General features: G+C 39.4%; 1 protein-coding gene across 1 annotated transcript; it reads right to left on the bottom strand.

Annotated features, from left to right (window-relative positions):
• Nucleotides 1-977: 977 nt before the first annotated feature.
• skp1 (S-phase kinase-associated protein 1) lies at nucleotides 978-8,912 on the bottom strand. The gene is made up of 6 exons (XM_057820979.1): nucleotides 8,700-8,912; nucleotides 7,994-8,093; nucleotides 7,844-7,917; nucleotides 7,607-7,750; nucleotides 1,302-1,442; nucleotides 978-1,236 (listed from the first exon to the last, which is right to left on the bottom strand). Exons 2-6 carry the CDS (start codon nucleotides 8,088-8,090, stop codon nucleotides 1,201-1,203), a joined length of 492 nt encoding a protein of 163 aa, XP_057676962.1. The 5' UTR covers nucleotides 8,091-8,093; nucleotides 8,700-8,912; the 3' UTR covers nucleotides 978-1,200.
• Between the last annotated feature and the right edge of the window lie 3,820 nt (nucleotides 8,913-12,732).

Raw genomic sequence — 12,732 nt, 5'->3', positions numbered from 1 at the left:
CATCACCCTGAACACACCATCCCCACTGTCAAACATGGTGGTGGCAGCATCATGGTTTGGGCCTGCTTTTCTTCAACAGGGACAGAGAAGATGGTTAAAATTGACGGGAAGATGGATGCAGCCAAATACAGGAACATTCTGGAAGAAAACCTGTTGGTATCTGCACAAGACCTGAGACTGGGACGGAGATTCCTTCCAACAGGACAATGATCCAAAACATAAAGCCAAATCTACAATGGAATGGTTCAAAAATAAACGTATCCAGGTGTTAGAATGGCCAAGTCAAAGTCCAGACCTGAATCCAATCGAGAATCTGTGGAAAGAGCTGAAGACTGCTGTTCACAAACACTCTCCAAATAACCTCAGTGAGCTCGAGCTGTTTTGCAAGGAAGAATGGGCAAGAATGTCAGTCTCTCGATGTGCAAAACTGATAGAAACATACCCCAAGCGACTTGCAGCTGTAATTGGAGCAAAAGGTGGCGCTACAAAGTATTAACGCAAGGGGGCCGAATAATATTGCACGCCCCACTTTTCAGTTTTTTATTTGTTAAAAAAGTTTAAATTATCCAATAAATTTTGTTCCACTTAATTTTGTACAATTTGGATGTGTGAATGAGACAAACACTGTTAGAAAAAGTAACTTTTTTTTTTTTTTTTTTTTTTTTTGAAATCGCAAATAATAGTTAAAAAAGTGGTATTTTTTTTTAAAACTAGTTTTCATAATTCATTCAAAAACAACTTTTTTGGAAGTATTTTTATTTCCTGGTCCTCCCATCATTGGTACATACATTGAAATCCACCTTATAAACCTTATAATAAATTCCCCTTTCCAAATCCTCTTTCTTAGTAGGTAACCTAACAGACAACAAACATGTCTAGTATTTTAAAAAAAACAAAAAAACAAAATTGAAGCGAATACAGCTACACATGAACCCAACACGGGACAGGGGGACTCGAGTCATCGAAAAATCTCAAGATGATAACTCAAATGGGAATTTATTAAATAATGACACACGTTAAAGATGTCATGCTCGTTTCGTACACGCACTGGAGAAGAAACAGGAGGGTGCGGACTACTGGATTGGGCGCAACTAAGCTTATATAGTCAATATTAACAAAGTATGAACAACAGTGCAAGCGGTAAAGCAGACACATTTCTATTCCGTTTGAGTGTGTGGTAACTTGTTTTGTGCGGATGAACTACTTCTCTTCGCACCACTGGTTCTCCTTGCGCACCTGCACGGGGTGACAAATGCAAATCATGATTGGGAAAATATGTCCCGACAGTGCGTGGGGCTCACCTGGGCCTCTTCTTCCTCCGTGAAGTCGTTCTTGATGTTGAAGGTCTTGCGGATCTCCTCGGGGGTTTTACCTTTTATCATGTTGGCCACCGTCTTGCACGTCACGTCCAGCAGACCCTTGATGTCCAAGTAATTGGCCGCCTGGTAAAATATCAAAGATGCGAAACACGTTGACAGATAATTGTTGCTAGCCCTCCCGGTCAAAATGGATTGGACGTCTTTCACCGTCAATGGCAGTGAATGAGTTAAAGTCACATTTGTGTTAAGACATGCCTGCACACATGACGTTCAGTGGCGCAAGAAAACATTTTCAAACTTTTTCATAACAAAACTATCGTCCAAAAAGCCTTTGAAAGCTTTGGTCCAAATTTAAATGAGTTTATCACTTGTAGATGTCTGGCAGCTAATGAACATTAGAGTAGTTCATTCTAGGGCTGCAGCTATCGATTATTTTAGTAGCCGATTAATCGATGAACTAGTTAGTTCGAATAATCGAGTCATCGGATAAGGAACATGAAAAATTAAAATACCTGAGCTGAGCATCAAACGGTATTATAAAAAAAATACCGTCCACTAGCTTAAATGCTATAAAATGCTGACATTTTTTTTACAATGCTCTTAACAAATGGTTCAGACATATATTCCCACAAAAAAATGGCTAAATATATCTACAAACTAAATTATGAATGCATTAAAAAAAATATTAGCCCAAACAAAAACTCAGCTTATGTTGGTCTTAACAGGGAGCAGTTGGATTCAGCCATGTGAAATGAGGCAGACCAGAGGGCAGTGTATCAACCCTAAGCAATAAAACTAAATACACTTTCAAAATAAACCATTACCACGCCACTTTAAACAAATATTCGAAGCAATAAAATTTAATTTGAATATTTTTTTCTAATCGAATACCCGAGTTAATCGATTAATTGTTGCATCAATAGTTTATTCGCTGCCAGTTCTCCCAGTTCAAATGGACTGGATGTCTATTGCCGTCAATGGCAGCCAATGAGTTAATTTGAAAAATAAAATAGAAAAAAAAAGTCATTCAGTTATGCCCCAATTAGAACTGTCCCGACTAGTCGACGTCATTGGTGACGTAAATGCGTCGACGAGCACAACATCCCGTCGACGGTTAATGAAGGGTTAAAAAAATATATGCGTGGAAAGTTTGAAATGTCGGACGCTTGGTATGCAAGCGGAGAAAGCAGCACAAAGCCCGAAAAAAAGCACCTGAGTGGCCAACACATTGACTTTTTTCATCGAAACAAAAGAGGGTACTGCAATGTCCTGTCTATTCGATGGCAAGCTTGCATACCAGGCTGCCTGTGGGCTTTGAATGGACACCCATAGACTTCAAAATTAAAATGAATATATTTGAATTTGACGTTTTTGAAAATAGGCCCCCAACAGAACGGCCCTGCGCCCTCCGTCAATATATTATGAAGTCTATGGAACACCTAAAGTGCCGTTACCCAGTTGTAATCTTGGAAGACGGCAGGAGACAACAAGCTGGCAGATCGTAAGTCCGTGTAACCAACTAACGACATGTTTTATTGAAGTTGCTGAGCCTATCGCGATATGCAATGAGTCCATTTATAGCACAGTAAAGAAAAACGAGGGCGGTAATTTTCACAGCTGCGTATTATCGCCGCGTGCGTGCATACTTTTGTGTGTGCGTGCATTGATGACATATGAGACTCCACTTCCTTTCACCCCCACTAAACCACTAGTCAACCACTAATTGTGCAGGTTCTCCCACTTTAAAATATTAGAGAGGCCTGTAATTGTCAACATGGGTAAACCTCAACCATGAAAGACAGAATGTGGAAAAAAAAAAAACTGAAAATGACACTGCTTGATTTTTAAAGAATTTATTTGCAAATCATGGAGGAAAATAAGTATTTGGTCAATACCAAAAGTTCATCTCAATACTTTATTATGTACCCTTTGTTGGCAATAACGGAGGCCAAACGTTTTCTGTAACTATTCACAAGCTTTTCACACAATGTTGCTGGTATTTTGGCCCATTCCTCCATGCAGATCTTCTCGAGAGCAGTGATGTTTTGGGGCTGTCGTTGGGCAACACGGACTTTCAACTCCCTCCACAGATTTTCTATGGGGTTGAGATCTGGAGACTGGCTAGGCCACTCCAGGACCTTGAAATGCTTCTTATGAAGCCACTCCTTTGTTGCCCAGGTTGTGTGTTTGGGATCATTCTCATGCTGAAAGACCCAGCCACGTCTCATCTTCAATGCCCTTGCTGATGGAAGGAGATTTTCACTCAAAATCTCGCGATACATGGCCCCATTCATTCTTTCCTTTACACAGATCAGTCGTCCTGGTCCCTTTGTAGAAAAACAGCCCCAAAGCATGGTGTTTCCACCCCCATGCTTCACAGTGGGTATGATGTTCTTCGTATGCAATTCAGTATTCTTTCTCCTCCAAACACGACAACCTGTGTTTCTACCAAAAAGTTTAATTTTGGTTTCATCTGACCATAACGCATTCTTCCAGTCTTCTGGATCATCCAAATGCTCTCTAGCGAACCGCAGACGGGCCTGAATGTGTACTTTCTTCAGCAGGGGGACACGTCTGGTAGTGCGGGATTTGAGTCCCTGGCGGCGCATTGTGTTACTGATACTAGCCTTTGTTACTGTGGTCCTAGCTCTCTGTAGGTCATTCACTAGGTTCCCCCGTGTGGTTCTGGGATTTTTGCTCACCGTTCTTGTTATCATTTTGACGCCACAGGGTGAGATCTTGCATGGAGCCCCAGATCGAGGGAGATTATCAGTGGTCTTGTATGTTTTCCATTTTCTAATAAATGCTCCCACAGTTGATTTCTTTACACCAAGCGTTTTACCTATTGCAGATTCAGTCTTCCCAGCCTGGTGCAGGTCTACAATTTTCTCTCTGGTGTCCTTCAACAGCTCTTTGGTCTTGGCCATAGTGGAGTTTGGAGTGTGACCGACTGAGCTTGTGGACAGGTGTCTTTTATAGCGATAATGAGTTCAAACAAGTGCCATTAATACCGGTAACGAGTGGAGCCTCGTTAGAAGAAGCTAGACCTCTTTGACAGCCAGAAATCTTGCCTGTTTGTAGGTGACCAAATACTTATTTTCCGCTGTAATTTGGAAATAAATTCTTTAAAAAAATCAAACAATGTGATTTTTTTGTTTTTTTTTGTCCACATTCTGTCTCTCATGGTTGAGGTTTACCCATGTTGACAATTACAGGCCTCTCTAATCTTTTCAAGTAGGAGAACTTGCACAATTGGTGGTTGACTAAATACTTATTTGCCCCACTGTAAATATTATATTTTTCATACCATGCATGCGTGATTGAAGCATTTAGTTACGGGAATTTTCTTCTTTGTTTACACATGGAGGCGGCTAATTTTCGTAACTGACTAGCCTCATAGTTTACTTTTAACCAAGAATCAAGAATGTTTCACAGCCATATATAGCCTCTCGCCAACATAGTAGCATTGTACATTGTCAATATACGTAAAATAAACTCGAACTGCATGGTTTCTTTGCTTTTCACCAAGAATCGAGACCGTTTTACGTCCATTTCTATGAAGAATTTGGGGATTTAAGCATTTATTCACAAGAATTTTAGCCAGAAAAGCTCCTTTTACGCCAGGCGGCCGCTAGCCTCATTCTCTAACATAGTAGCACGCTAAATGCATGGTTTCTTTGCTTTCAACCAAGAATCAAAAATTTTCTACGTCCATATCAGTAAGGAATTCGGGGATTTAAGCATTTATTCACAAGAATTTTCACCAGAAGACCTCCTGTTACGCCAGGCGGCCGCTAGTTTCATTCGCTAACAGCATATAGTGTATAATTATAATAAAGGGCTATTCTATTCTATAAAAAGTTGTGATTGTATAGAGAATTTATTAATAATCTATTTACATATTATTTATAATTGATTCTGCATGTTTTCCTCAACTATTAAGTTTCTAATTTTAAACAGTGATTTATTAGCTGTTGAAAACTTGCATTAAATATTTTTTTTAAAGATGCAATTTGGTCAAAAACTTATATATGTTAAATATTGCCTTTGATGCTGAAAATATAGGTGATTATCTCTGCATTTGGTGATTTTTGTAAAACTAGTGTAGTGAGTGTAGTGTAGTGAGACTTTTACAGCCATTTTAAGTTGAGTTATACTTATATAATAAATAATTAATCGGGATTTTATAAGGGAACGACTTCAAATTTTTTGATGCCGCTACTCATGGAGACTCATACAGTTGTGGTCAAAAGTTTACATACACTTGTGAAGAACATAATTTCATGGCTCTCTTGAGTTTCCAGTTATTTCTACAACTCTGATTTTTCTCCGATAGAGTGATTGGAACAGATACTTCTTTGCCACAAAAACATTCATGAAGTTTGGTTCTTTTATGACTGTATTATGGGTGAACAGAAAAAAGTGATCAAATCTGCTGGGTCAAAAATATACATACAACAGCGCTAATATTTGGTAACATGTCCCTTGGCCATTTTCACTTCAATTAGGCGCTTTTGGTAGCCATCCACAAGCTTCTGGCAAGCTTCTGGTTGAATCTTTGACCACTCCTCTTGACAGAATTGGTGCAGTTCAGTTAAATTTGATGGCTTTCTGACATGGACTTGTTTCTTCAGCATTGTCCACAAGTTCTCAATTGGGTTTTGGGAAGGCCATTCGAAAACCTTAATTCTAGCCTGATTTAGCCATTCCATTACCACTTTTGATGTGTGTTTGGGGTCATTGTCCTGTTGGAACACCCAACTGCGCCCAAGACCCAATCTTCGGGCTGATGACGTTAGGTTATCTTGAAGAATTTGAAGGTAATCCTCCTTCTTCATTATCCCATTTACTCTCTGTAAAGCACCAGTTCCATTGGCAGCAAAACAGCCCCACAGCATAATACCGTGCTTGACGGTAGGCATGGTGTACTTGGGGTTAAAGGCCTCACCTTTTCTCCTCCAAACATATTGCTGGGCATTGTGGCCAAACAGCTCGATTTTTGTTTCGTCTGACCACAGAACTTTCCTCCAGAAGGTCTTATCTTTGTCCATGTGATCAGCTGCAACCTTCAGTCGAGCCTTAAAGTGCCGCTTTTGGAGCAAGGGCTTCCTTCTTGCACGGCAGCCTCTCAGTCCATCGAGATGCAAAACACGCTTGACTGTGGACACTGGCACCTGTGTTCCAGCAGCTTCTAATTCTTGGCAGATCTGCTTTTTGGTGATTCTCGGTTGAATCTTCACCCAATTTTGACCAATTCTGACCAATTTTTCTCTCAGCAGCAGGTGATAGCTTGCGTTTTCTTCCTGATCGTGGCAGTGACAAAACAGTGCTATGCACTTTATACTTACAAACAATTGTTTGCACTGTTGCTCTTGGGACCTGCAGCTGCTTTGAAATGGCTCCAAGTGACTTTCCTGACTTGTTCAAGTCAACGATTCGCTTTTTCAGATCCATGTATGTATATTTTTGACCCAGCAGATTTGATCACTTTTTCTGTTAACCCATAATAAAGTCATAAAAGAACCAAACTTCACGAATGTTTTTTGTGACAAAGAAGTATCTGTTCCAATCACTCTATCGGAGAAAAATCAGAGTTGTAGAAATAACTGGAAACTCAAGAGAGCCATGACATTATGTTCTTCACAAGTGTATGTAAACTTTTGACCACAACTGTATATGGCTAAGCTCGGTGCCTGTTTTGGTTTTAGGTCAGAAGCAGCTTTGGTTTTGTAAATATTTGAAGTTTTTGAAAATAGGCCCCCTACGAATCGGCCCCGTTTCCCGTGTCATGTCAATAGGTTATGAAGTCTATGGTCCGACAAAAAAAAAAAAAAAAAAATCCCCCCCCCCCCCCCCCCAAGAAATGTTTCTCCTCGGATCCACACAATTCACGTAGGTCACCCTTTTGTTAACGGCAAATTTCGCCGAAAGGTGAGAGATTTTCATGCCTGTTATTTACATGTTTCCAACTATTGTTTAATGTTCTAATAACATGCATTTATAGGGTTTTTATATTTTAAAAAATGTATGTTAAAAATGGAGGGGTGACACTACTTTGCGATTTTTCACTTTACACGGTCGGTTCTGCAATTAGTAAGGAATCAGTGTACTTTGAAAAACTATTCTCCGAAAACATATTACTGCTTGTGTTTTTATTTTGTTGTTGAAGTGATCATGTTGCTTGACAACTGCAACATTTCTATTCTTAGCATTTTGTTCGTTTGCGTTTCACTCGGCGGCTCGGGTTACTTTGCTCGCACGCTGACCGACGGCATCACCGGACTTACCAGGATGAGTTCAAAAAGAGTTCCTTGGTCCACTTTGAGGAACTCCTGATCCCACACGGGGATGTCGTCCGTCCTCTTTTCCTTGTTCTCGTCGTCCTCGGGGGGAGGGGGATCGTCCTTGTGGTGGGTGCACCACTGGATCACCTGAAACATACGCGCGTCATTCGTTCCCAGGTCACACCAAAATTTTCCTTGATTGTTTTTGAGTTCAGTTTTTCAAACACGCCAGCTCGTTACCTTCTTGAGAATAGCGGCGTTGACGTTGGGAAGTGGCACGGGGTCGTCATCGCCTTCATCGTCCATCCCCAAATCTGTTCGTTCGCGAGTGAAGATGTCACTAAAATTAAGCCCGGCTATTGCAAAAAAAAAAATAAAGTGAGATATTACCTTCCAGCATGGTTTTGATGGTGACAGACTGTTTGGCGATTTCCACGTCCACCTCAAAGATTTCCCCATCGGAGCTCTGCAACTTAATTGTAGGCATTTTCTGCAAAAACATTGTGCAAATGATTTGTTAAAAAAAATATTCTGATCAAAACTTTTCAAACAAAAAAAAATGACAAGTGAACGCCACATTATTTGCATGACATGTTTTTATAATGAACAAATACAGAATATGGCTAATTTTCAGTTAGCCTGCCTGTGACAAGTTGGCAACATTGCTTATAAAACTATTCATATCACGGAGCTGTCACTTAAGCCCTTACAAGTGAAAACAGAATTCAAATTGTATGTCAATATCGAATTTTATAGTGATTTCGTTGTAAAATCTCAACGACCACCGCCACAGCGCAAACGACTGTTTAGCATTCATGTATCGGCGACATTACCGGCTTTTTAAGTCGCAAGGACACATAAAATATACTGAAACAACAGCATGAAAATGTCAGGTTTCTCACGGAGACGCTGCTCACGGTCGAGAATATGACAACTAAATGTTGGAAATAGAGCAGCTCGACCACAGGCTAGCATTGCCGAGCTAAGTCACAAAGGGCCTCTTCGCTGCCGTAAAGTCTCCGAGAAGATGGTGTCAAAACGGACCAAAGTTGAGCCTATATTATGTCAGTGTTAGAAGGCAATACTTCAAACCTACCGTCAATGTGTTTATTCCAAACCCGAAGGTGGAATTGCGTCCTGTGTTGTCAGTTTTTGTAGGAAAATAGTGGATTCGCTAAGCCTTATCGAAATGTGCAGCTATGGCGCTCGCTTTGTCAGTTACACTGAGCGAGCTACTAGGGGAGGGACCAGGTGCACGTCGTGGCTGTTTACTTTTTCATATATCAAACAAACCTTTATACGTGATTGAAACTATTAACCTTACTATCACTCTTTCAACTGGCGTATTTTTAATATGTCACAGAAGGAAATTTAAAATAATTATAAATAATAATAAAACGGAAAACGACTGGGGGGGTTGTTAATATCTTCCGGGTAGCAACAAAGCTAAATATCAATTTTTGCCACAAGGATCGCTTCAACTATAGACATCATATTTAAACACTAGACACATAATGCGCAGTGCTAGCCAATTGGAGCGGCCATTATAACTTGTCGGCCATTTTGTGTCGGTGCTATTCGTGAAACAAAACGTCATTGGAGTGGAGGCAGGGAGGTAGGTTTGTGTCTTTCTGTCGAAAAAAAGTTGCTTCAAGCAAAATATATTTTTTTTAATCAAACCAATAAACCCTCACTTCTATATAGAAAAAAATAATAATTAAAAATAAATAAATAAATCAAAGAAAAAAGTGTTTGCAAAAAAAAAAAAAGAGTTGAAACTCCCAAAAACATCTTGGAAAATATTTCTTTGATAGAAGCTGTGCTTAATTTGTAAATCATAGGGTGCCGGAACGAAAAGTAAGTATGACAGCGCCGGGATGACGAGACAGGTATAGGTCCCGGCACATACGCAGAAAATGGCGCTGAAGCCAACCGGAGGGGCCACAATCACTTGTCGGCCATTTTGTGTTGGTGCCATTCGAGAAACAAAACGCCATTGGTGTGGAGGTAGGGAGGTAGGTTTGTGTCTTTATTATTCAATCGAAAAAAGTTGGTTCAAGCAAAATATATATTTTTAATCAAACCAATAAACCCTCACTTCTATATAGAAAAAAATAATAATTAAAAACAATGAATAAATCAAAGAAAAAAGTGTTTGCAAAAAAAAAAAAAAAAACAGTTGAGACTCCCAAAAAATCTTGAAAAATATTTCTCTGATAGAAGCAGTGCTTAATTTGTAAATCATAGGGTGCCGGTGTAGGTGCACTATCCTATTCCCCTCACTATCCACTCGTGGGGGCCTGCGCTTGTCAGTGACGTTCCTTATTCTCGCTATATGTTTATACAACTTTAACATTTGTTAATAATACGCTCTGCGTGGAGTATCATCCATCGCTTTTCCTTTTTAAATGGGCACTTTTAAGCGAACGCAACAAGTAACAACGGGAACATTTTTAAACAGGCATTTCACGGGACAGCATTTCCTCGGCCAATTATATAGCTTATATAGCGAGAGCGAGTGGATAGTGGGGGAAGAGGATAGTGAACCTACACCGGAACAAAAAATAAGTATGACAGCCCCGGGATGACGAGACAGGTATAGGTCCCGGCACATACGCAGAAAATGGTGCTGAAGCCCACCGGAGGGGCCACTATCACTTGTCGGCTATTTTGTGTCGGTGCCATTCGAGAAACAAAACGCCATTGGAGTGGAGGTAGGGAGGTGGGTTTGTGTCTTTATTATTCAATCGAAAAAAAGTTGCTTCAAGCAAAATATATATATATTTAATCAAACCAATAAACCCTCACTTCTACTAGTATATAAAAAAATATATAATATAAAAAACAAATAAATCAAAGAAAAAAAGTTTGCAAAAAAAAACAAAAAAAAAACAGTTGAGACTCCCAAAAACACTCTTGGAAAATATGTGGTGGTTTTTTTGCTGTCCAGAGCAGCTTTTTTGATTGAAGTAATGTTATGTGTTTGTGCCATATTATATATGGACATTTGTGTCTAAATATTTCATCCCAAACAAGTTGGTTCAATCAAAAAAAGTTTAATCAAATAAACTCAAATGCAAAAATACACCAACTCCAAAACAATCACAATTTGAATTGTTTTTTAAGATACAACCCCAGCAAAAGGTATGGAATCACCACTCAGCCATTTTATTATGGAGAACAAACTCCGATAAAAAGCTTGAAAAAATAATGAATTAGTTTAAAAGAGCAACTCTTTAGCATTCAGAAACACTAAAAATGATTAAAAACATTGTAGTGGTCAGTAAATGTTACTTTATTGATTTGAATTGAATTTAACTGAATTATAGAGCAAGTGCAGGAAATAAACAATGGAATCACTCCATTCTGAGGAAAAAATATGGAAACATGAGAAACAAACAGGTTTTCAATAGGGTTGAGATCTGGACTATTTGCAGGCCATGACATTGACTGGGTGAGCCTTTCTCCAAGGAATGCTTTAACAGTTTTAGCTCTGTGGCATGATGCATTGTCATCTTGGAAAATGATTTCATTATCCCCAAACATATTTTCAACTGAAGGGATAAGAAAGCTGTCTAAAATTTCAATGTAAACTTAACCACAGCCATCTCCCCAGTGCGTTTGCCTGACATGCAGCCCCAGATCATCAAAGACTGAGGGAATTTGGATGTTTTCTTCAGGCAGTCATCTTTGTAAATCTCACTGGAACAGCACCAAACAAAAGTTCCAGTATCATCACCTTGTCCAATGCAGATTCTTGACTCATCACTAAAAATAAACAGAAAAGAACAAGTGGATGAAGGTTAAGTGTCAATGGTGGTTTCCTTTTAGCTTTCCTGTATGAAAATCCCATTTCCTTTAGGCGATTTTGCACAGTTCTGTCACATACCTTGACTCCAGCTTCCTCCCATTTCTTCTTCATTTATCTTATGTACATCTTCTGTTAACAAGACATATGGCCTTTAGTTGTTTGTCATGACGTTTGGATGTCTTCCTCAGTCTACCAGTACGCTTAATTTTAACAACCTTGCCATGCTGTTTGTACTTGGTCCAGATTTTTGATACAGCTGACTGTGAACAGCCCACATCTATGGGAACCATACATGTAGCGTTACCTTCTTCAAAAAGTTTGATAATTCTCTCTTTGGTTTCAAGAGACATCCCTCTTGTTGGAGCCATGATTCTTTTGAATCCACTTGGTCCAGCAGCCCTCCAAGGTGTGATAACTGCACTGTTTTTAACTGCTGACTAACCGAGGCAGGGGCCCAATTAGGGAAAGGAAATTGACTGGGTGTGTCTGTATTTTCTACTCAAAATGGAGTGATTCCATATTTTTTTTCTTCAGAATGGAGTGATTCTTTATTTCCCTGCACTTGCTCTAAAAAAGAAACATTTACTGACCACCACAATGTTTTTTAATTCATTTCTTTTAGTGGTTCTGAATGCCAAGGAGTCGCACTTTTGAACTAATTCATTATTTTTTCAAGTTTTTTTTATCGGAGTTTGTTCTACATAATAAAAATGTCTGAGTGAGTGCTCGTACGAGACTGGTGATTGCATACTTTTTGCCAGGGGTTGTACTCGTACTCTGGGTTACGTTTTCCCCTTTTTATTCTACATATTGACTACATTTTTGCCAGAGATGCCGACATTCGTTGTCTGTTTCACCAATGAGACGTCGCAACAATAACCACGACTCCAATCAGAGGTAATGTTTTTTTTTTTCCACTAGAGGACACTCATGCCCTTTGGATGGGTGATGTTTCAGTTTCCTTGTTTGAATTCCATGATTTTGGTGTATTTCTTCGACCCAATATGGTCATGATAGATTATAAAGTACAGAAATATATTAACAGTTTATATGTTGTACTGAAAAAAATATATACCAATGTTTAAAAAATATATATACACGCACCGGCCACTTTATTAGAACAGCATGCTCGTAACGGGTTGGACCCCCTTTTGCCTTCAGAACAGCCTCAATTCTTCGTGGCATAGATTCAACAAGGTGCTGGAAGCATTCCTCAGAGAGTATGGTCCATATTGACATGATGGCATCACACAGTTGGTACAGATTTGTCGGATGCACATCCATGATGTGAATCTCCCATTCCACCACATCCCAAAGA

The sequence above is a fragment of the Corythoichthys intestinalis genome, chromosome 18, assembly GCF_030265065.1.
Source record: "Corythoichthys intestinalis isolate RoL2023-P3 chromosome 18, ASM3026506v1, whole genome shotgun sequence".
In the NCBI taxonomy this organism is placed as follows: Eukaryota; Metazoa; Chordata; class Actinopteri; order Syngnathiformes; family Syngnathidae; genus Corythoichthys; species Corythoichthys intestinalis.
Note: the sequence above shows the minus strand (reverse complement) of the source record. Positions and strands in the feature narration are given on the sequence as shown.

Excerpts from the sequence above, each read along its gene's own strand:
- skp1 (XM_057820979.1), bottom strand. The coding sequence starts at position 8,090 with ATGCCTACAATTAAGTTGCAGAGCTCCGATGGGGAAATCTTTGAGGTG. Across the intron at positions 7,751-7,843 it reads ACGCCGCTATTCTCAAGAAG|GTGATCCAGTGGTGCACCCA; the intron begins GTAACGAGCTGG and ends CGTATGTTTCAG. Across the intron at positions 1,237-1,301 it reads CGGAGGAAGAAGAGGCCCAG|GTGCGCAAGGAGAACCAGTG; the intron begins GTGAGCCCCACG and ends CACCCCGTGCAG.